The sequence below is a fragment of the Salminus brasiliensis genome, chromosome 21 (assembly GCF_030463535.1).
Source record: "Salminus brasiliensis chromosome 21, fSalBra1.hap2, whole genome shotgun sequence".
NCBI classification, from domain to species: Eukaryota; Metazoa; Chordata; class Actinopteri; order Characiformes; family Bryconidae; genus Salminus; species Salminus brasiliensis.
The window spans coordinates 24,098,470-24,124,131 of record NC_132898.1 but is presented as its reverse complement, the minus strand read 5'-3'; the positions used below and the strand labels follow the sequence as shown (position 1 = coordinate 24,124,131).

The following is a 25,662-nucleotide window of genomic DNA, read 5'->3' as shown; positions in this document are numbered from 1 at the left end:
GGGTGCACATACTTTTGCACCCCTGTTGTAAGTAGGCCCCTGTTCAAATGTGTAGAACAAACAGTCTGGACAAATTATATATATTTATCCACCACACAGGCTTAATCAGAGGCAAATCAAAATACAGCAGCGATGTGATGGTGGATTATATCAAGCAGGGGGCAGCAGGGAGCAGTGTCTGTGTCCATGTGACTTTTAGCCCTGTATGAAGCCCATTTCACCCATGCGTACCCAGTTATTTTAAATAATACCATTTCTAGCATCGTGTACGACCCTGATTGTAGGGTGACGTGGGGGAAGAAGCCCCCAGGCTTTCCCATGTAATAAATAAACTACAGGGTTATTTGTCCTTCTACATAAAACACCACAGGCCTTTAAATACCTTTGAAGAACCCTTAAAGAGCTTAACTTTACTTTCTTTCTGTAATATTCTCTCACCATTCCTAAAGACCAATAAATGCAAGAGGAATAGTCAACGTGTGACGTAACCAAAAATACAATAAAATGAAGTTTTCCCAAAGCATTTTTTTATTTAATTTTATTTCTAATGTAATTTCATGTCTGTGCAAAATCGCTAAATTAACAAAAAAACTTTTTTATTAATATTTAACATGTATTAAAAATACACTGCAGAGATAAAATGTGAACATGGGGATAGAAATAAAAGAAAATGTAAGTTAATTAAATATGTTTTATAATTGATTACTATAAATATATTAAATATATTAAACGTACATTAAATAAAAATAAAATAGCGCTTCAGCTGTCCAAATGACGTCAGTATCCACGGGAGAAGTCGCCTTCGTGTCCACACCGCTGAGCATTCTGGGTCTTGTAGTCTTTTCAATGTTCGCCTCTACACTTTCCCGCTGCAGCGGAACTCCATTTCCCGTCAACGGAATTCAAACGTCTTAAAGAAGTCGCGTCTTTTTTCAGGCCAGCTGGATTCCCCTGCTTGCTCGGAGCGGTTGAAGTGTTTAGTGTTGGAAAGTGAAGATGAAGCGCAGGCTGAGGAGTGTTTTGGTGGGGGGTGAGTAAGTGTAAGAGAGGTAAAAATGTCCGCGACGGAGCAGGGCTCATGGCTGCGGGCCGAGGTGGAGCGGCTGTCCCGGGAACTGGGCGAGACGACCCGGGAGAAGATCCAGGCGGCGGAGTACGGGCTGGCCGTGCTGGAGGAGAAACAGCAGCTCACACAGAGATATGAGGAGCTGGAAGGAGAATATGAGACCCTCAGACAGGAGCTGGAGCAGCTCAGAGAGGTGAGACTGTCTGCTGAGCAGAACAGCTCGAGTGTGGGGCGATATATTGGTGTACCGTGGTATTGGGGTCTAGTTTAGTGCATGATTAATGAACAATACATACGATTCATGTCTTAAAATAGTCCTGTTTTTAAGTTTCATTTTGTGTACTTCACTCTTATTATCCAGTCTGACAGTGAAAATGGAAAAGAAGTCATTCAGAGTGAAATTTCTGAAACTTTCTGACAGTTGTGGTGAATGAGACAGGTGTCAAAATTGACTACAACACAAATATAGGCACTGTATTTACCATCCAGACCCACCACTGAATCTCCACGTGTCTACTAAGTTTGATAAGAATGATGCTGATGGTAAAATACAATAGGTTTTCTTTGCATGTATCCCTCCACCATTGAATAGGTTTCAGGCTGAAACCCTCTCAAAACCATGGTAAACCTGTCAGTGAGGGAGCTTTTAGAGGTTCACCATCATTGTGAACGATTCTGACAGCTTCTCCAAACCCAGTCTGATGTTTACATCATATCCATGTAGTTGTGCAGGCAGTTGTGCAGCGAGCCAGTCAGAATGCAGCTGTCAGGATCCTATTGGTTGTGGCTAGGGAAAGGCACAGTAGGTAGACTGCAGCTGCTTTTCTGTAACTGTGTAGATTTCTGTCTGGTTAATGCTTACAGTGCTGGGTAAGGTTACATTTGGAACCCCTTTCACACATGCACTCTTACAAATGGGCTTCGGTTAAACGAGATGGGCTTATATGTGAACTTAAGCGGGAGTTGGAACCCCAGTAAAACTAATGCAGCTATCTATTGGTACAATAGTACAATTCCCAGAGAGCGAGAGCAAGAGCAAGAGCAAGGCCAGTTATGCACTCTGGGGCTCTTGTCCATGGATGACTGTGGCATCACCGGGATCGAACCGGCGACCTCCTGATAACAGAGCTGATGGTTAAGACACAGACTTAAATTGTGATGCTAGAAATACTGATATTTATCAACATTGTCCATCACTGCTGTCCACTGATATTCTACAGCATATAATACACTGAAAATAAAAATGCTACAAACGGTTCTTAATGAAGAACCCTTTTAACATGGATGTGAATGTGAAGAACTGTCAAGAGGGTAAATAACATCTACATCTACTTTAAACCTTTAACACAAGTGTGGTTCCTTATGGCATCACTCGAAGAACCATTTCTAGCACTTTAACGATGATAGTTACACAGTTCCACTGCTCCACTTTTCAATAATGGGGGGCTTTATACCCCTCTAGCTCATGCCTGGCATTAGGCATGGTGCCAATAGGTTGATGTATATCTGCTGCAGAGTGTCCTATTCTAGTGGCAGTACTTCTCTACAGCTGTGACAAGATGTGTGTGTGTTCATTTGCACTTCCGTGTCAGCGATGGATGCAACTTAAAGTGGCAGAATATGCATTAATTACCTATACACTTCAAATACACCCCAAAACTAAACTGATATCAGTAGGAATATCTTGTTGGTGTTTAAATACAATAGTATTCAGACTCCCTGAGTTTGATGCTTATGCTGAGAAAAACATCGGTGCATATTCGATTAAGAGTAAACACACACACACACACACACACACACACACACCCTACCTCTCTGTACCTCTCTATATCTCCATAGACTGTGTTCTGAACTGTTTTACAAACAAGAGGGAAACAATCAGCCCTAAAGGAGCAGCTGGGGAGTGTAGTCTGTACTGTCTGTACTGTTTGTCCCCACCCTGTCATTTCTGCAGCCTTCTTTACCTGCTCCATAATTTACTGAAAGAAACAAAAGAGTTACAGAATTAGAGAGAGAGAGAGAGAGATTGACAGACTGCTGAAGTGTGTCAGACTAGACCACATGCTGTAAGAATTAGGTTATGACATAAGTTCCTGTGCAGTGATTCAGATAAACAGTAATACTCTCAAAGTTCTTATAAACCTCTACTAACTAACTTCTCCTTATTGTTTTCACAGTAATAAGCAGAGGCCCCACATTCAACATTTCCCTCCCATAAAACAATGAAAGGCCCAAATAATGTGGAGTAATGTTAAAAACTGAAATTAAATAAAAGGTTTAACCAATAAATAAAAAAATAAATATATATATAAAAATTAAAAAGAGAACCCAACTGAACATCGTCATTAGCATAGCATTATCTAGCCACTATTCTCTTGTGCTCTCATGCTCTCTTGCTAGCAAGACACAAATATTAACCCAGTAACTGTTTTTGGGCAATAGTTACTTAACTGTGTAAATCAGATTGAAAAGCTGCTTATCTGGGCAGTAAGTGCTTATTTACACAATAAAACACTGATTATTAGAATCAGTACTAATAACTAATAACATTCATACTGAATACATCTCTGAATACATCTCTGTGTTCATTAAAACGTCTCCTGTATACTGCATGCTGTATAAAACACAACAGCGGGACATATACGATGAGCCCTGAAATTCCGCTGCTGTTGAAGTGAACAGGGCAGAGAGAGGTCCTGTTATAAAACTGTCTGAAAGTGTGTCAGGTTTGAGTGGATTAAACTTGTTGGCCAGTTTCAGTAACTCAGTAAACTTGTGTTCAGAGTAATTCAGGGTGTTCTCGGCCTGTCCTGTCCTCGAAGCGATGGAGCACTAATCTTTCCACAGTGACGTAACCGAACAGTTTAAGAATGCTGAAGTATTTACAGCAGAGGAACTGGACCACTGACTCAGTGGAGCACCGCTGATTTGGTTTTAGTTCCCTTTAATGCAGACGTGTATGTGTGATCTCATCTTTTGACACACACACTCCTACACTTGATGATGTAGGTGATGTAGTGATGAGTTATGTGATGACTGTGATAAACTGCAGCAGAGGACAACGTTCTGAGTGTATGACCGGTCTGAGGCAATATTTCTAGATCACTGAACACCTGGATCAGAAAAGAGATCAATTATAGAGATACAGACTGCATAAACTGCCTGGTAATTAGTGGCTGATTGGATGGCAGTTTAGTATAGCATATATAAATATGAATTGGTGAAACTTTATTATTAGGATTAGGACATCCACTGGAGACACCCAGGTATCCACTGTAGTTGGACGTTGTGGCTGGGGGGTTTAAGTAGGCCTAAGTAGTCAAGTCAAGTGGGTTTTTATTGTCATTTCAACTACATACGGAGTACACTTTGAAATGAAACAACGTTCCTCCAGGACCATGGTGCAATATAGACACAGTGCATACAGAACACAAGTGCAACACAGTACAAGTGCAGACAAACAATACAATATAATATATAATTTATGGGCAGTGCAATAAATATTGAATCCAGTGAGGACTGTGGCAGTGTGTATGTGTGATGGTGGAAATACCTCTCATACCATGCAACTGCAGTATGTTAATAAACATTAGTACATTTAACATTAATTCATTTAACAAGACCAATAAATGGCCCAATAAATCTGACCACATAATCTCCTTTCAGTTCAACATACAACTTTTTATCCCCCCCAGTTTTTTTTATATTTCATTAATTTGATTATTTTAAAAACAAAAACATGGTCACGTTTGGATGTACAGATGTTTTTGGGATAATCAGCATGTGTTTAACCAAGTGTGTCCAAACTTTTAACTGGTGCTGTACATGGTAATAATAACAAAATAATATATTTTATTTTCATTTAGAGTTTGGGTTTTGCATATGGCTGTATGCATTCCTGTTCATATATCAACCCTTAAAAAACATTATAGTTTTAACATTATAAAGTTATAACTGTCAAGAAATAATAAGAGATGTGGCAAAGTGCAACAGGTGTTTTCTTTTTTTTTCCATATTAAAATCATAAGATCATCTTTTATACACACACACACATACAGCTTGGAGAAATCAGACATTTCCCACCCAAATAGCCTTAAAAAAGCCCCCATACTTCCTTCCTGTGTGCGAGCAGTGAAAAAGCAGGATGTTTAGAGCGTCATTCGGTAGAACAGAAGTCGATCTGAACACAGCCATGAATACCAGAGTTTATAGATCCCACTGTAACCACTGAAGAGAGAGAGAGAGAGAGAGAGGAGGAAGGGAGGAAAGAAAAGAAGTGGCCCCATATAAACCATTACCTTTAATAAGAAACTTGGAAAAATACTCTTTTTAGTTGTATGTGACTTGGTTAATCACTGTAGTTACTACACTGCTGCATAATTCAGTGTTTCAGATGTAAACAGTGGTGGTGAATGAAACCAGGCATTGCCGTTGTTTTTGCTATCCAAACCCATCAGTAAACCTCCATAAGAGCTTTAAATGCAGTGCTGACGATAGTAAAACAATGGCATACCTCAACAAATATGTTTTCTTTGGGCTCTGTCTTTGCCGCACAACATCTTGTATATATCTTTCCACCAGGAATTAGTTTCAGGTCTATATCTCTTCATGGTTCTCTCCCTCTTGCTCTCGGTCTCGGATGTCAGCACTCACACACATATCTGAACTCTTTCCTTATCATTGTTTTGACTGTGTGTTTCTCTCAGCTGTCAGAAATCTATTCTTCTCTGATTGAAGTAAGTTCTAAATATAGGGGAAGGTCGGTTGGGGCAGTAAGAGGATCTGTGTCAAAATCGAGCTAAATAAAGCCCCTGGGGGCTGGAAACGCGCCAACACCTCACCCCAAACACTGGAGCTCCACTAGCACGTGTTTTACAGTATAGCGCAGCTTGGTTCAGCCTGGTGCAGTGCTTTACTGTAGGCCATGTTTTTTGTTTATTACAGAAATTTTAGGTCTAGCACTGCACTGTCTGGTTGCAGTATGATGTGTAACTGCATGATGTCACACAGCCCCCAAAGACGAACCAGCACATTTTTCACAGTTTTTCTCCTCTAAACTGTCGTTCCATCTCTAGTGTCTGATTCCAGTGTCTACTATTCCCTGTGCTAATATTGGCCCGTTTTTGTTTTTTGTTTTTTTTGCTTTTTTAGGAAAAAAAAGGAATTAACTAATTGACAGGTGATTGACAGTGATTGACAGGAGCTGCATCACACTCTTTCTGTTCATTACATGGTGCTGATTTGTAGAGGAACTTACATGAGCTACACTTTTACTGTTGAATATTCGACCTTCCGGACATCCCCGTATCTTCTCTGCTTCTGCACATATAGAGTTGGTCTGAGACACCCTTGGTCACGGAGAAGGGGGCGGGTCTACCAAATGAGTATGTGAGTCTGACTTCACCTCTGGTTGAAAATCTCACAACGTGGCAGACAGTTTTGGCTTCATTTTTATAGAACGGTAGGGACAGGAACCACGGCGTACGTGTTTTCTACAGTCATTGATCGGAACAGTGTATGTTAATTCAGCTTGATGGCTACACTGGTAACAGTGTCAAAACTAAACTAATGTGTGATGAACTGAAAATATCTTTGAAGGAGCAATTCTGCAAAACATCAAAGTAAAATGATTCATCGCTAATCCCAGATTAAGTTGATAAACAAGACATGTTTGTTATCAAACATGTGCTTCTTTAGTTTTCAGCTGGAGATGCTAAGCTAATATTGCTAACAAAGAATGGAATGTCATATCTTATCTTGGAAACAAGCAAGTTGAATTCCCCTCCAGTAAAAGCATGGGTCAGTATTAAATACTTGATAATAAATTAAGACAAGAGGTCTTACCCATCTGAGTTTCTGAGAGTAGCATTACAGTGCAGTGTGCTTGTACCAGGGATTTAGGTGTTCATCTTCTAACGGTACGATTACCCTCAGGCCTCACATCACGTAACGACTGTGTGTTTTCCTGTGCATGAAGAACATGTTAAAAACATGACAGACATGTGTAGCGGCAATGGCTCAGACAGCCAGGATCAGACTCTGGGCAAGGTGACGAGAGGACAGTGTAATCCCCCTAATACAGACACAGACACATACATACACACATGTCATGGGTAAACACACCAGTGTTAATGCTGCTCTAACATGTAGCCAACAAGTAATGAAAGGTTATACCAACCAATTACAGTCTTCTCTTAGAAGTAAGTCCAACATTTCATTTAAAAACAGTGAATTATTTAGTGACTACTATTACTTATTCTGTAACCAGTATGAATTGTTCAGTGACCACTGGGAATTTCTCAGTGACCGTTGGGAATTGTTTAATGACCCCTACAAATAATTTTTTGCTTCAATGTGTACTGTGTTTTTTTTTGTTTTGTTTTGTTTTTAAAGGAACCACTATGAATTCTTTGACAGAAACTATAAATTATGTAGGGGTCACTGTGAATTGATCAGTGATATCTGCTATAAAGGAATTATTTTCCACAGTGAATTATTTAGCAACAGCTAATTATTTAGTAACTACAATGAATTCTTTATTTGCTAGAAATGATTCAGTATCTACTGTCAGTTATTCAGTATCCACTATGAGTTGTTTAGTCTCTACTTTGTCATTCTGTGTTAAATTACCCAAGATAAAACATACTATATAAACTATATGAGAACTCCCAATGCTGATATATGGCTGGCAAAATCTGAAACAAAAAAATGGAAAAATGTTTAAAATGTAAAAGATAGTAAAACATTTACTTGGAAAATTGATTCAGCATTAATATATATATATATATATATATATATATATATATATATATATATATTTTTTTTTTTATATATATATATATATATATATATATATATATATATATATATATATATATATACACAGTCATGCCCGAAAGTATTCATACCCCTGTCAAAGTTTGACTTAAATTTACTTTTATTTAACCAGAAATTATATTTTTGCCTGGAAATGACACAGGCATCTCCCAGGAGATAACACGATGATGTACAAGAGGCATCATTGTGCGGAAAAATATTTCTCAGCTTTTATACACATTTGAACAAAAAGTGGCATGTCCAAAATTATTCATACCCTTCTCAATAATTAATAGAAAAGCCTTTATTGGCTATTACAGCAATCAAACGCTTCCTGTAATTGCTGACCAGCTTTTTGCATGTCTCCACTGGTATTTTTGCCCATTCATCTTTAGTGATGAGCTCCAACTCTTTGAGGTTCGAGGGTCTCCTTGCCATCACCCTGATCTTTAGCTCCCTCCACAGATTCTCAATTGGATTCAAGTCAGGACTCTGGCTGGGCCACTGCAAAACATTAATGTTTTTGTCTGCTAACCATTTCTTCACCACTTTGGCTGTGTGTTTTGGGTCGTTGTCGTGCTGAAATGTCCACCGGTTCCCAAGGCCAAGTTTCTCTGCAGACTGCCTGATGTTGTTGTTGAGAATCTTGATGTATTGCTCTTTTTTCATGGTGCCATTTACTGCGATCAAGTTCCCTGGTCCATTGGCTGAAAAACACCCCCAAAACATTAGGTTCCCACCACCATGTTTGACAGTGGGGATGGTGTTCTTAGGGTTGAAGGCTTCTCCTTTTTCACGCCAAATGGTGCACAGATCATTGTGGCCAAACAATTCAATTTTTGTTTCATCTGACCATAAAACAGAACACCAGAAGTCTTCTTCTTTGTCCAGATGAGCATTTGCAAAGGTCAAGCGGGCTTTTGTGTGCCTTTTCTGGAGAAGTGGTGTCCTCCTTGGCCTGCGTTCGTGGAACCCAGCAGTGTGCAGTGTCCGTTGAACTGTCTGCCTTGAGATGTCACCACCAGCAGAGTCCAGATTCACCAGGATGGCCTTGGTGGTGATCCTTGGATTTTTCTTCACCTCTCTCACTATTCTCCTGGCCAGCACAGGTGTCACTTTTGGCTTCCGACCACATCTTTCCACAGTGCAGAACTTCTTGTATTTTTTAATAATACTTTGCACTGTAGCCACTGGAACTTGAAAACATTTTGATATGGCTTTATAGCCCTTTCCTGACTTGTGAGCGGCCACAATGCACAGCCGCAGGTCCTTAGTGAGCTCCTTTGTCTTAGCCATGACTGTCCACAAACCAACTGCAGAGAGCTGCTGTTTTTCTTGTTGAGTTGATTAAAACAGCTGTTCCCAATGAATCAGGGTAATTAGGATGCTTTAAAACAGCTTGGACTATTTGGAATGGTATAAAACTTTGGATTTTCCCATATACTGTGACAGTTTTCAAAGGGTATGAATAATTTTGGACATGCCACTTTTTGTTCAAATGTGTATAAAAGCTGAGAAATACTTTTTCCCACAATGATGCCTCTTGTACATCATCGTGTTATCTCCTGGGAGATGCCTTGCAGTGTCCAATTAACATGTTGTTCAGCTCAGATGACCGTGAAGGGTCCACTGTGCGAGTTCCTACAGCTTAAACATGAGTTATTTTCTAATGTCACCGTGCCTTCTTAAACACAACAGCCAGGTCTTGACTCTGTAAGCGTCTTAAAGGCTGTGAAAAGGTAAAAGAGAAGAAGTGGGTGGTTGAGAGAAGGTCTTCTGGCCTTCATTCTGTGCAGAACAGGCGTGCACTGGCCATACTGGTTGGGAAGAATGTCACTTATTGGCTCTTGTATTTATACTCTTGTGGGTTGACCCCACTCTTCAGCTTCAGTTCTGCCCAACACAGCGAAAGCATGTTTATAACGGCCTTCAGCAGAACACCCCAGTTTCCTGAAAAACATAAAACATAATCCTCCAAGCAATCTTGAAAGGCCTTGTGACTGTGACGGAGCTAAATAGAGCCAAATAAAATGCATATTGCATCAAATACAAATAGTAAAATAATTAATAAAGATGTATGTAAGCATCACCAACCACTCCCATCACTACTATCAGTTTTTAGTATTCAGTGTGAATTATTCAGTACCTACTATGAACTATGTACTATAAGGAAATGTAATGTCCAAGTTCTGAAATGTGGACCCATTTAAAAAGTCCTATTGTGCCAACCAAACCATGTGTGAAGAACCTTCTCAGACAGTTACAGTGCTGACGGGAGGCTGCTGGAATGTCATTTATGTAACAGTTTGCCTTTCACGCCTCCGTTTAGCTGCTCTGTCAGGCTCTGTCTAAAAACTGCAGTGAAGTGAGGAAGTGGAGCTGTACAGCTGTGCTCTTCATCAGAAGAAGGGGAGGAAAAAAGAGTGGAATGTGTGTTCCACCAATAGGAAACAGCTAGAACATGGTTTCCACCAGTCAGAAGTGTCCACAGCTGCGTGGGGGCGGGACTTTCCCAGCCACTGAGCCGCTTGTCTGGGTCTTTGGCTCTTTCTAATGAGGCTTGGCTGCCGTTCTTATGGGGGCCCAGGTCTATTTAAAGAATGGGTGCATGCAAACATTTTAGAGGTTTTGCAGTGGTCCACCCTCGAGCCAGAGAGTTTACAGATCTTCAGGTTTTGTTCAAGTTAAAGTCTAATAGAGTAGCTCCAGAGCGTTGACCTGCCTTTACTGTAGGATCTATGAAGTGATAGCTGAGGAAAATATGAAGGCTTCCGTTTTCTCCCTTACTCTAAATGTACATGTAGTAAAGATATGTTAGTCCGCATCTTTTTATTTATTTATTTAATTTTTAATGAGACTTTTGCTAACAAGTTATGGAAATCTATATGGCACCAAGTAGCAAGGTGCTAACTGCCTGCTTAAACCATTAAACACTGTCCTCCAACCACTTCCATTAGTAGCTACTGACTAATAGTTTTTACTGATTAATTCAAAGTGGGTACTGAATTATCTATACTGCATAACTGAACAATTCATTGAGGCTTCTGAATAGCGGAGACTGGAAAATTTATAGTTACTGAGCAATTCATAGTGGTTACGAAATAACTAGTAGTAGATACAGGAAAACTATTATTGGAAACTGAAATGTCTATACTATATACTGACAAATTTATGGTTGTATCTGAATAATTCATAGTGGTTACTTAATTGTTTATAAAAGTTACCAAACAATTTGTAGCAATTTCTAAATTATTCCTAGTGCTGATTGAATTCATAGTGGATTCTGGATAAAATGAATTAAGACTGAGTTCAGTTTGGTCATTTAAGATTAGTCAGTTGATGACCCTTAATATGGAAAAATGTGAACTAAAACTTTTATATTTTATATTTTGTCAAGTTTTTCCATGTTTAATTCACAGTATGTGAGTCATACAGTGTCAAACAACATAATCAGGTCTATCACAGATTACTGAACACCACCACACTGTTTGGGGAGAATGTGTGATGATTTAGGTCTGTAGTTAGCACCATGCTATTTGGTGCCATATAGACGTCTGATGCTCATTAGCTTCGTAGCTCCAGTGTAAAACTAAAGAAGCTAAATTCACTCTTGGCCGGTCGACTGTTGGTGCTTAGAAGCAGATTCAGGCCACAGGAAGATTTGTGTTTACAGAATAAAACCCTTTATTCTCCTCTGTGAGTCTCGTCCAGGAGATGACGCACATATGCACAGACAAACATGCACGCACACACACACACACACACACTCTGCTGCACACACGCTGGTGCACGCACATGCACATGCATGAGTATCTGATCGCCTCCCCAATAGGATTTGGTCTGGAACAGGTAATGTGGTGGTGTTTCCTGTCTGACCGTCCACCTTCCTTTTAACCTCACTGTTGTAAGAGGCGTTCACACAGAAGCTTTATATTAGCACTGTATATTGACAAGAAACTGTCGATACAATGCCTACCCTATTACAGGGGTTACGATTTTTATATATATAATATAGTATATTATGAATATATATTGTAGTGCTGGACCAAGTGACGATTCATTAGGTATACCGTTTAAAATTAATTCTTTTGGTTCATTATTAGATGTTCACTAGGTGTGAGCATCTGACCACCCCATCACACTAACTTGTTTTGCCTATAAAAAATTTACTGTATTTATTTATTTATTTATTTATTTAAATGTTAGACTGGGTCTGTCAAGCTCAACCCAAACACCCCATTGCATAAAATAGACAGGAAAAGCTTTTTTCTTTTTCTTTTTTTTCTTTCTTTTTTTAAATTTTTTTATTTTTACCTTGATTGGGGTTATAAAGACATAGTATATTATAAATAATGTAACTTGTTGAAAAGTCTGCTAAAGCTGAGAGGGTTAACACTGACTGGTCCAGAAGACAAGATCACTTTGAAGGACTGTGAAAAGATCACTGTTGGCCTTTTCAATTGTGCTATATCTGCATATTTATGGTCTTAAAGGTATTTATTACTGAATTAATAACCATTAATAAATTACATTAGTCTATTAATGATTCTGTATTTGTATTTAAATAATAATTTTTGTATTATTATTTTACATTGCTGTGCGAATGCTGTGCGAATGCTGCTCTTCAGTAACATGTTCGCTTTGTTAGTCAGACGAGGCCACGCGGTTCTGTGGCTAAGGGCCAGAAAATCTCAGACGCCCACATCAGTATTCAGTCCAAAGCCTCGTCATACAGCCCAGCAGGACAAACCACTACCACTACTGCAGCCTCTCTCTCTCTGTGTGTGTCCCTGTCCCTCCCTCTCTCTCTCTCTGTTAAATTCAGTTCTCTGTCTGTCTGTCTCTCTCTCCCTCTGTGTCAGTGTACCTTATGTGCTCCCTTCCTGACAGACTCTGAAATGATCAGGACTGAAATTTTTCAATCTGCTCTTATACACCGTTGCTCCTCCTGTTTCAGCGAAACTCAGAGAGAATGAAAGACCCTGTAAGTGTGAAGGTGTTTCGGGGTCACTGCAAAGTGACCGATGGTCAGAGTGTCTCTCGGAGTGTGCGAGTTGTTACAGAGAGATTAGGTTGTAATCATGTCATGGCTGTTGTACAGTGACTGAGCTGCATCACTTCTCCACTGAGAGACCATTAGCATTTAGCTTCAGCAGACAGAGCTGTCACACAGTCTCTCAGTTACTGAGGCATTCATCAGCACAGAGCAGTGACATCATCCAGCCTGGCACAGAGACAGTAGAATGGGGGAAGGAGAGAGAGAGAGGGAGGCAGGGAGTTGATGAGAGAGAGAGAGAGAGAGAGAGAGAGAGAGAGAGAGAGAGAGAGAGAGAGAGAGAGAGGGAGAGGGAGGGAGGCAGGGAGTTGATGAGAGAGAGAGAGAGAGAGAGAGGCATAGAGAGAGCATAAGAGTGAGAGAAGATGGGAAGGAGAGCAAGAGAGAGAAAGGGAGAGAGATAGTAAGAACAAAAGATAGAAAGAGAGAAGGAAGACGAGAGGGGGATGGAAAAGGAGAAAGACAGGCCTTGTTAAGAGATGGAAGAAGGGAGGATGAAGGGGGGTGGAGGAGGAGGGGGTCCAGTTGGAAGGGGTAAAGGGGAACAAGAAAAAAAAATAGAAAGAAATGGAGGGGCCTACTGGGAGGTGGATGGGAAGAGCAGGGTGAAAGAGGGAAGGATGGGGTGGAGAGAGGGTGAAAAGGAGAGGAAGTTGAGTGATGTAGCAGAAAGAGGGAGAACGAAAGAAGGCCTCGGACTGGACCTTGTTCTGATAGTTTGTGTAGAAAAGTGTGATAGATGGACAGTCAGAGGTCAGCTGCTCTTTCATGCTCAATACACAGATTCAGGGTTTTCTCTGTTGAGTCAGCGGCCTTCCTGTTTCAACTCATAGAACTCCACAAAAGGCCACGAAAAAAAAACACTCAAATGAATGAATCTCAAATGATCTCTACTTCCAAGTAAAGCCAAATATCAGTCTATATCCAGTAGGAAATTGCACACAATCCTAGATTACTTATTGTTAGAAATACTATGCAGTGTTTTGAATGAAGGAACCATCATTTCAAGACCTTTAATAGGGAATCTGGAGTCATTTGGGATACAGCCCCTTTCAGACGTTCAGCCAGTATGAGAGTTTACTCTCCTTCTATTTATTCTCAGAGTTTGAGGGTTTCAGCAGGGTGCTCTCTCTCTCTGGTCCTGTACGCAGGCATATGGCCAGGCCCACTCCAACCAACGGAAGGTCGCGGCAGACGGAGAGAGCCGGGAGGAGTCCCTAATCATGGAGTCCGCGTCTAAAGAGGCCTTCTATGAGCAGAGGGTTCAGGAGCTTCAGGCAGAGCTTCGACAGACCAGAACCACGCTAACCAGCACACAGACCGAAAATGAGCGACTGGCCGCTCTTGCTCTGGAGATGAGAGAGGTGAGTTGGGCGGAGCTTTGAATGGGCCAGAGCTATGTTTCAACTATGGCAATATGGGGTTTAAGGACTTCAAACCCAGACCCTGAGTCCATATTCTAGTACTGGATTTTGGCCAAGGCCAGAAACTGGATATAAAGACCTATTTTTACAACATAAGTTCCGTTACAGTTTTATAGCAGTTACTGAATCATTTAAAGTAGATGCTGAATTATTCATAGCAGTAATTGAATAATTTAAATCAGTTACTGAATCATTTGTCTTGGATGATAAATCATTTAGGAGTTACTAATTCATTTATAGTAAATGCTTAATAATCTATAGCACTTACTGAATCATTGGTAGTTGATACTTAATGAGTTCTAGCAGTAAATGAATCATTAATACAAGTTACTGTATCATTTATAGCAAATGCTGAATCATTTGTAGCAGTTACTGACTCGTTTGTGGTTGATGCTTAATCAGTTATAGCAGTAATTAAATCATTCATAGCAGTTATTGAATCATTTATAATGTACACATAAATGTAATTGTACAGTATGCTTTTGGCATTTGGCATTTCTGGTGGGCTAGGGTTAACATTTCATATACAACTCTGAGTTAAGTTTACTCTGAAATCTCTCTCTCTCTGTGTCAGAGTAATGAGCTGGTGGAGCTGCAGCGTGCTCGGCTGCGGGATGATATCAGGGAGTTTAAGGTCAGAGAATCACGGCTGCTGCAGGACTACACCGAGCTGGAGGAGGAAAACATCAGTCTGCAGAAACAAGTCTCTCTGCTCAAACAGGGACAGGTGAGGCAGGACAGAGGGCTTCATGACTGTCCACTTAAATCACATTTGATCACCATGGTTCACTGATCAACCCTTTCATATTTACATATAGAGTCATATGTATAATTATAATTAAACAATTAGTCATTGGTTTCAAAGTGATTATTTAAAAAAAAATTATATCTATTTAATTTTGTTTAGTTTTAGTTCATTTTAGGTTTAATTTATTTTAGTTTAAAATTATATTATTATATTAAATGATAGAAATCCAAATCTGAAATAAAAAAGCAATAAATACAATCTACAGTTACATTTCAGTTTTTAAAGTAATTTTTAATGTAATTTTTAATTGAGAAAATTGTTTTTGCTTTCAGTTTTCCATACACAGATTTTATGGTTTGCTGGGTTCCTTCCTTTACTTCTGTGTAATTATTACAGTAGTGGATCAGTGGACAGGTCCTCTGACAACCACACCCACTTTGTGAAACAGAGCTGGACTTACCTAATTCTAAATTAGGTAACCGATATACTGATGCACTAAATCAACACCTAAAGAACTGAAGGAATCATCTAGTACTGAATCTTTGGTTCAGTATGGAATCAAATCTTGAGGCCATGATTTTAACCTCCCTGTTGTCCGTGCTTTGTCCCTGTGTCTGATTGGTTAGGTGGAGTTTGAGGGTCTGAAGCATGAGATCCGGCGGCTAGAGGAGGAGGCACAGTACCTCAACAGTCAGCTGGAGGATGCTGTCCGGTTGCGGGAGATCGCTGAGCGGCAGCTGACCGAGGCACTGGAGACGGTGAAGACCGAGCGTGAGCAGAAAGCGGCCCTGCGGAAAGAACTGACCAATCACATGACCCTTGGGGACTCTCTCCTTGCCAGTTCTCTGGACACATTTAAATTGGGTCTGGACGAGCCCAACAACGATGAGGCCGTCCGCGCCTTCGAAAACGGCTTCGCTAAAATGGTCGACAGTGACGAAGACAACAGGTCGTCCACTCCGAAGAAGGGTGAGAGGTTCCGGCCAGCTCCCAGCCTGGTGGATGATCTGCTGAGCGAGCTGAACATCTCTGAGATCCAGAAACTCAAACAGCAGCTCATGCAGGTGAGCTTTTAAAGAAAAAGTTCAGTACATGAGAGTTAAATGTTTCCCCCGTTGTTGTTGACTTTTGCACTGGAGCTATAAGGCTTATGTCGCAAATGAGTAATGCAAACTTATGTTCACCAGTTAGCATCCTTCAAACTTGAATGCCTAAATTAAAATAATTTGGAACATCCGTGTCAGTAATGGGTACAACTTAAAGTAGCAGGATGCATTCATTAGTAGGGGTGTCCACAAACATTTGGACTTGTTTTTTAATTTGATATTTTGGATTTAAAATGGTAACTTTTTCTCTCAGGTTGAGAGGGAGAAGGTTGCTCTCCTGTCCACCCTGCAGGAATCTCAGAAGCAGCTGGAGCAGGCACGCGGGTCACTGGCTGAGCAGCAGGAGGCGATGGCAAGGCTGAGCGATGACCTGGGGGCCATGCGGAGGCTCCATGCTGGAAAAGAGAGGCAGTCCGCTCTGGACAGCGAGCGGGAACGAGACAGCCGTGAGGAAGGAGATGTGGACTATTACGAGTTGGACATCCATGGCCCTGAGATCCTGCGCTGTAAATACGAGGTGGCCGTCGCAGAGGCTGGGGAGCTGAGGGAGGAGTTGAAGGCGTTGAAGGTGGAGCATGAGGAGGTGAGGCGGGGTTTCAGGTTCAGTCACATGGTTTATGGTTCATTCTGGTGCTCCATTAAAAAGTCGTTTGTTACCTTTGTCTACTGTGCTGCCATGTTCTCGGAGTACGTGGCTGGTACGAATCTTTTTCTTGGTTTTGGTGATGTCTTTGGTCCATCCTAACAGATATGCATGTTTATCATGTGATAAATGTACCAGTTGCTGTTGGCAACCTGGAAGTAAAAAAACTATTAATTACAAATTTGTAACAGATTTCCAATTGTTGATGAGGACAGTTGTTATTATAGACCATTTTTAGCATAGTGTTTTATCATATCATTGTCATATATATATTACATTGATTCTAAATGTTAATCCAAGAGAGCAAGCCACTGCAGCAGAAAGAAAATGTGTCTCGGCGTTCTACAGTGCTGTCATTATGGGATGGGGACAGGGACAGGGACGGGGACTCTGAGAGAGCACACTGGGCCATTTTCTCTACGGTAGAGTAGATGGTGCTCTCTCCCCTAATCACTCTTAAAAAAGCAGTGTTGGCTGACACAGACATCTGTTAGCTGGTGTGATGGAGCTGGGGACCCAGCATTTTCAATCGAGCACGTTGACGATGCAGCATCGGCAGCAATTCTAAAAGAGATCACTGCGGGTTCACATGTATCAAAAGTTTTTACCCTTGCTAGTGCTGAATTTAATTTAAAAATATATCTATATTGATGTTATTAGCTATAATATTAATTTCACATGTAAAATGGGTCCTTGGTCACTTATTAGCCCCAACTAACACCATCTTAGTTGCCTTAAATTTAAATCTCAGTATAACACCACACTATTTAAGACCTGTTCTACTGTCACCTTACATGTAGTGTAAATATTTAATATATCTAATTTTCTCTGATAAAGAATATAAATACAATCTAATAAATAAAAAAACTGACTAATTTCTGGATATTATTACTTTATGGACAGTTTTACTGCATATAATTACTTAAAGAAGTGATTATATCCAGAAATTAGTTTTTTTATAGTTATATTTATATTAGAACATTAGATTTTGTTAAATACATTTTTCATAATAATTCAGGAAACCTTACTGCCTATTTATTTATTTTTTTATTTTTTTTTGGGTACAAGTAATATTATTTCACTTGCCAGGGCTACCATTCAAAAGCTTGTATCTTTTTGTTTACACTCGAAAACAATGTCTGGAAAGAACTGACCCCCATCAAATGACCCTCAGAGACTAGCTGTTGTCTCTTTGTAGACACACTCAGACTGGGCCAAGATCTCTATTATATTGTTATTTAAAAATGATGCAAAAATGCTTGAAATTATAAATAAAATTAAACAAACCTGGAGTCTAGTTAATAATAATCCGCTCTGGGGAAATAACTATTATTCATTAATTCAAAACTTTTAAGCACTAGCATATGTGTGGCGCACGTCATTGTTTATCCCTTCTTTTGTATGAATGAGAAAAGTCTCGCTGTCTTTCGTGCCCAGGTGAGGGAGGAACATGCTGAGGTCCAGGAGCGTCTGGAGAGCCAGGTGCGTGAGCTGAGTGCCCAAGTGTCCCAGCTGGAGAGTGGAGGCAGAGCGGACCGGGAGCAGCTGGCCCGGCTACAGAGGGAGCTCCAGGAGACCAGTGCGCTGGCTGGCGATTCGCAGGGGGCGCTCAGCGTGGCCCAGGACGAGCTGGTGGCCTTCAGCGAGGAGCTGGCCAACCTCTACCACCACGTCTGCATGTGCAACAACGAGACGCCCAGCCGTGTCATGCTCGACTTCTACAAGGAGGGCAAGGGAGCTGATGGCAAAACAAACCGTCCAACTTCTACTCAAACTCCCGCTGGTTCAGAACCAACCCCTGCCTCTGAATCCGCAAACAGCACTATGAACAGCGCCCCCGCTGGCCCGGCACGAGAAGATTCCAAAAAGGAGTCAATGGACGTTTATAACCTGGTGGCCATTATCCGGGACCAGATTCGGCACCTCCAGCAGGCAGTGGACCGCACCACTGAGCTGTCCAGGCAGAGGGTGGCCTCTTTGGAGCTGACTGCTGTGCCAGATAAAGACCAGACAGCCTGCATGGAGGAGATCCTGAAGCTTAAGTCCCTGCTGAGCACTAAACGAGAACAGATCGCCACACTGAGGACTGTGCTCAAGGCCAACAAACAGGTGAGGTGTTTGTGTGTGTGTGTGTTTTGGGATATGTGTGCCAACAGTAGTAGCTTTATAGGTTGAGTCTGATGATTGTCATTTGATATTGGTGACTGGTGGTTTTGTGTCTATCTACAAAATTAATGCTGACAGTGCGCCAGTAATTACAGACTATTTTGGCGGTGGCATTTTCAGGAATCAAACTTGCGGTCTCCTGATGAGAGTAAAACCGTTGGGGAAATCAGAGTCCCTCTATACAGCTTTATCTCCATCTATGCAGTCATATCAGAATATTATGAGCACCCCTGGTTTGGAATTAACTCTGCCCATTAGATCAGCTCCACTTCCCATATATGAGCACTGTGTAGTTCTATAATTATAGATTGTAGTTCATCTGTTTCTTTGCACACCTTTTACCCTCTTCATCAATGATCACGACCCCACAGGACTGACCATCACAGAGCAGGTATTATTTGGGTGGTGGGTCATTCTCAATCCTGCAGTGATGGTAGTTATGACTGGTTATGAGCTCTGTTGTTCTGACCTGATCTGTTTCCCCTTGCAGACAGCGGAGGTGGCCCTGGCCAACCTGAAGAGTAAATATGAGAACGAGAAGACTATTGTCACGGAAACGATGATGAAGCTGAGGAACGAGCTTAAGGCTCTGAAAGAGGACGCAGCCACCTTCTCCTCCCTCAGAGCCATGTTTGCTACCAGGTAAACACACACCTTCCTTCCTTGGGTACAGACACATTTCTCACACATAGCTTTAGCATCATAGCCATTCCTCTTGGCTGGTTGATTCTTCACCAGTGAACCACCTGCACATGCTACTGTGCTACTAACCAGCAGGCTTTCATGCGTACTGTCGTGTCGCAAAGTCTTCAGAATGTCTGAACTGCCCATGTGAGGTCAGCTTGTCAAGTCAGAATGTAAACAAATGATGTGAACAGAGATCAGTCATGAGCTTAAAACTTTAGATTGACAGTGTCTTCAGTGAAAAAACACCTTTTTAAGATTAGCTTGTACATAGTTTAGCTACACATTTTACATTATTTTAAGACATTGTTTTGCAGGTTTGGTTACTTATTGCAGATGACCGGTATCACTACCTAAGCCTTTCAGCACTCCTGCAGTTTCCTTAAAAATTATGTAGTTTTGGTTGATCCTTATAAACTTTGAGGAAGGGTCAGGCAGCTTTCTGTTCTCATTCTAATGGATTAGATTCTCCTTGTCCATGTTTTGGCTGCTTTTATGTTTTTTAAGGATGCAATAAGTAGTCAGCAATGTTGTTTATGGGGAAAAACATGTCTGCACCGCTACCAAAATGCTTTTGCAACTTTTTGGTTTATGAGCAACATCATTTATACTGACTTGGAAGGAGTTATGTTTGTAATAGATACAGGTACAGGTGCAGGTTTACCGAGGTAAAGGGGTAAGAGGTTTGAGAGTTACACTAATTGATTTTGGTTGATCCTTAGAAACTTTGAGGAAGTGTCAGGCAGCTCTGTGTTCTCATTCTCATAGATTACTTTCTTCTTGTCCATGTCATTCCTTGCTCTGTTGATCTACATTGTATTTTCACTGTATTTTTAGGTCAGTATTTTATGAATCAGAAATGTTGAAATCTTTAAGATGGATCTTAAAACTTTTTTATTGTGCTTATGGGTTTGTTCTATTATCAAATTACTCATGTCTGATTTTAGGAGGAAAAATGGCTGTGATGAAGTTTTCTAGTCTTGTATAATTAGTCATAGTCATCATAGTCTTTCCACTGTTCTCTCTAAATGGTGGGTAAGAGTGTTCAGGAGTCAAGTCTCTCTCTCTCCTCTCTGAAGGTGTGACGAGTATGTGACTCAGCTGGACGACATGCAGAGACAGCTGGCAGCAGCTGAAGATGAGAAGAAGACGCTGAACTCGCTGCTCCGGATGGCTATCCAACAGAAGCTGGCTCTGACCCAACGCCTGGAGGACCTGGAGTTTGACCACGAGCAGTCACGCAGGGGCAGTAACCCTGCTGCCCGAGGGAAAGGGCCATTCTCTAGGGGCAAGGGACCGGCCTCGTCGTCCAGCCCGCACGTAAGTCCCAGACTGCCATGCAGAAGCCGGCCACATCCCCATGGCAACCTGGGCAGCCCTGTGGTTAGCCGCGTGGGCAGCCCTGTGGTTAGCCGCGTGGGCAGTCCTGTGGTCTTCTGCAGTGAGAAGTACAAGATCTTGTGTGACATTAACCATCTACCATCTAATCCAGCGCACCCCTGCTTCATCGCTGAACCTGACTAACCATTTACCATCCCAAGTATTTCATCGCTCAGTGCAACTAACTGTCAGTCTTCTGGCCTGGTTCACTGATGTATGTTTGGACTAATCATCTTCCATGTGAACTGTTAAATCATTGCTGAAACCATCCACTAACCAACCACTATCATCAGCATCATGTTTGCATGGCTGTTTCAACGCACCTGCCATTTGCATCAGCATCCTCATTAACACTAACTTTTCTGGTGTCAGTTTATGTCTTTTAAGGCAGCAGTGTTGGTTATTGAGCATTGCCACGAATACCCCTTGTTGACTGGTCAAAGCAGCCATGACCTCTAAAGGGTTATACAGCACCAATGATGATCTACATGGGAAGAAGCATTAATGCTCGCACAGTCTAGGCATGAAAAGAATTCTTAAGATTAGTTGGAAGCTGGATTAGCAAACTTGCTCTTTTAAAACATTTCAGAACATGGCAGGAAGCATAGGAGGCGATATGACTTCTGTTGCTGTATTGCATGGTGAAAACAAATTACTTACAGGTGGGATTTTGAACGATGGAGCTGTGAGGCAAAGTGAGCAGACTTCATTATTCAGTCAGTGAAATAATAATTGATTCATCAGTTACAGTCCAGCAAAAACCTGACTGTTAGTTGAAGTGGGGAAGTTTTTAAATGCCGCTCTAATGTCTTGAATGTTTGGGAGCATGTTGATTGTGCTAATGTGTGTGAAGGCATCTGATGCATGCTGTTCCTGTGTTTTGTGACTGTTGTGATGGTTTAAAATAGTGTGAAATTATATTTTAAGCATAATTTAAATACAGTTTTAATAAATATTTTATTAGGACATAAAAATATATAATTATTTTAATAAAATAATGTTGATTGGTTAGACCAGATTGGTCAGAATTCTGTTTCAAGACCATATATTTATTTATTTATATTTTTTTTCTTGGGATCAGACAGAGCCGGCCCTTCAGCTGTGTGAAATGGGAAAGCGTAACTCTAACCTGCATTAAATCTGTTTCTTAGATCAGTTCTGTGAGTTTGGGGCTGCCCTCTGGTGACCCACAACTTCAGCTCAGAGGGAACACACACTCCAGCTGTGTGTGGCTAATTCCTCAGCATTAGCCTGCTAAGCTCTCATCTGAGTGTCAGTGGGAATAAGTCGTAGTAATCCTGCGGTCAGACGTCCTTTACTGAGCCTGATCCTGCTGTACCATTTACAGCCACGGATAAAGCGATGGGCCCCAGAGTTATAGTCCAGGAGATCTGAAACTTTCTAACTAATCTGAAAGAAACCAATAGCAGTAAGTTCTGGTTTTGTAGCATTTTACCTTAAAATAGCAGCTCCAGAATCTTATTGATTGTACACTATTGGGCTGGAACACTGTCAGAATTGCGTAACGCTGCTAACGAGTCATATTTGTGTAAAATCCAGTATTCAGTACACATGCTGCTTTCACTTTTGTATCTCTCCGTTTGTCATTAAATGCATGTGTACAGCTGTCCATGAGGGCACTCTCAAAAGTGAAATCTGGATTATTACACTACCCAACTTTACGCGTAGCCCAGGAGCAGGAAATAACCTACCTTCTGTGCCGTTTTGACCCATATTGCGACTCCTTTGGCTGTGCTGATGTCTGAAGAGGTGGTCCTTCATTAAACAACACCTGAAGATGCAAAACATCTCATTCAGCCTTTTAAGTAGGTCACTGTTAGGGATACGGACCTCATTTTTAGTCTAATAGTAAGCTAAAAGGGATACTGATTGGAGAATATGTACTGGACGTCCTGATAATGTCTGAGACTGGACATAATTTGGGGGCTCTGGAGGTCCGACTGAAATGGAGCAGGGCCCTTTGATTGATATTAGACCTGGATCAGATTATATTAATTTATCCTTAATGGAGAATCTCCATTTACAGTCTTTTGTATACTGCTGTGTGTTCAGTTCCATTGTATTCCATTACGGAAGACTGTATTCCATGCTGTACATAAATCACCACCCAATGCCATCTGCATGCGAGTTCTCCTCCCGCAAACCAGCTGCATGATGGGTAACTGAGTCTCCAGTTATTTGTGGTCCATTAACTCTCTACTTGTTGTGGCATGTTGTCATAGTAACTGTCTGTGTCTGTATATTAACCCTAAAGATTAAATCTAGTTAACATGTTTGATCACTGACCCCAGATTCAATCGATCAGCCAAAACCTGTTTGGTATCTGTTGTGTGCTTCTCTAGTTTAGAAAGGGAGGTGCTAGGCTAACGTCGCTAACAAACACTGGCCTTAGACTGTCACTTGTCTCATCTCTATGTAAAAACACTGCCATATGGACACAGTGATACGGTTTGTTCTCAATTTCTCTCATTTGTGATGGCAGTGAAATGAACACGTTGCAAAGCATTTATTGGCCTCACAGACCGCTGTGACAGCCTAAGTCCAGTGTTTGTTAGCAACGTTAGCCTAGCATCTCCTTTTTTTGCAAAACTAAAGAATCACATGTCAAATACCAAACGTGTCTTGGGCTGGTCGACTGTATCTGAGGTCAGAGATCAGTTGTGTTACTTTGCTTTACTCTTTAACTTTTCCCTTAAATGATTTGTATCAATTGTAAATACAATTATTAAATTATTCGGTATGACTGAAATCGCTGTGATGATTCTAATGATGATTTTTATGTATTTTTTAATCTTACAGTAATTGTAGTTGCCCAGGAGAACAGTGGTTAGTCCCTGACTGCAAAGCAAATCGCCCTGCCACTGACAGTCCTGCTCCAGAGCGCTTCAAAGTACACAAGTGTACACACACACACACACACACACACACACACACACACACACACACACACACACACACAGTTCCTTCCCTTCCTTAGTTATGCAGGCAAATGCGCTTAATAATATTTAAGGAGTCCTGCAGCTTTGGTCTTCTGTCTTTCTTCTTTCTTAGTTCAAGTTTGTTCTCTCATTTTTTTTTTTTTTGGTCACACTTTATATAGTATGTCTAATAACTGTTATTACACATTAATAATTAATCGAACAGCATTGTCCCTAGTGCTGATCCTTTCTTTTCAATGTTACAGATGGGCTACAGTTGTACACACAGGTGTACCACCTTCAGTTTTGACTCGGCAAAGTGTAATCACACACGTGGATCTCAGTAGCTGGAACAGTATATGTCCCTCTTATGTTATAAATGTGTAATAGTTTGGTATGAACTGCTGCTTTTATAATACTGCATAACATAATGAGTTAAACCTGCAGTTGATACACATGTGTAATTATGTAAGCTGTTCCACTAATCCATCTGTAACAGGTGAATACACAGCCAGCACTTATGCTGTTACTGCATGGACTATTAATTGTGTAATTACACAGTTCTTACAGACATGTATTATAAAGTGGGGCTTTTTTTTAACTGCACTTTTGACATTTCTCCACATTATATAAGACATACACATTTCAGTGGACACCACTCCTTTAATATTATGTATTTAACATAAAAGATAATATAATTGTGTTATTTTATTATTACTTTTTTTTAACTATATTATGGATTCTTTTCTGCCATATTCTGAGAGAAACCCAGGGAAAACTGTAGTTACAGGTTTAAGAAAGGTGTGTATGTCTTATTCTTATCGATACAAGAGAGGCAGAAGTTCATTCTCACGCTGTTTTGACACTTTTGTGTCCTAAAAACTGAAAGAAAACTACATTTCGTTACTCCAGGAAGCGCTGGAGTATGTTTCAGAGTGGATCACCACAACGCTGGCTTCAGTGCAAGCTAAAACCTCTCTCTCCACTCCAGAGCTCGGCAAGTATTTGGACAAGGTCAGGATCGGGTTTTAACAACAAAAAAAATGGAGAAGCTTTTGAAGAAGTCTCCTTGTAGACCACTTGTGCCTTTTATAAAACTATTAACACATTTATAAGGAGAGCAGCAGTCTTCAGTGTTTTCAGTGTTTGGTTCAGTATTAAGCTCCGTCTGTTCTCTGCACCGTTTTCAACATGGACGAGACGCCGTGCTGGTGAATAGTGTATGTTTTTTGAGCTGTGTACTAGTGGCTGTGTATCAGTTTGACTAATAAAGGGGAATTTTGCCAAATTTTCTAAGGTCCTGCATAATTCATCAGTTCAGATGTAAACAAAGTCATTCAGAGTGGGCTTGGTGTGAAACCTGCCATGACCGAATTGCTCACCAGAATGGAATGGAACCAGAACATTTCACCAAATGGTTAGAAATATAAGGCCTGATGCCTGAGATGCTGTTTTGCATCATCTTAATAACAAGATTTTGATCCTTGGACCTAGACAGAGGGATGCATGCTGTGAGTCAAGAAAAGTAGTCCCCTTTAAATAAAATATAGCTAACTTGGTGTTGTCATGGCGACTGACGTCTGGTTCCTTTCATCACCGCTGTAAAGAAATCTGAGTCAGTAAGTTTCTTTGCA

At 40.8% G+C, this 25,662-nt stretch overlaps 1 protein-coding gene across 2 annotated transcripts; it reads left to right on the top strand.

The window, feature by feature from the left end:
- Positions 1–930: 930 nt before the first annotated feature.
- bicd2 (bicaudal D homolog 2 (Drosophila)) lies at positions 931–24,069 on the top strand. 2 transcript variants are annotated; one of them, XM_072665712.1, is made up of 9 exons: positions 931–1,259; positions 14,090–14,302; positions 14,937–15,089; positions 15,737–16,174; positions 16,470–16,799; positions 18,297–18,968; positions 19,516–19,667; positions 20,789–21,029; positions 23,910–24,069. In XM_072665712.1, exons 1-9 carry the CDS (start codon positions 1,056–1,058, stop codon positions 23,910–23,912), a joined length of 2,406 nt encoding a protein of 801 aa, XP_072521813.1. In that variant the 5' UTR covers positions 931–1,055; the 3' UTR covers positions 23,913–24,069. The 2 variants fall into 2 exon arrangements, with proteins under 2 accessions (XP_072521813.1, XP_072521812.1); XM_072665711.1 differs by lacking the exon at positions 23,910–24,069 and having other exon boundaries at positions 20,789–23,416.
- The last annotated feature ends 1,593 nt before the right edge of the window (positions 24,070–25,662 follow it).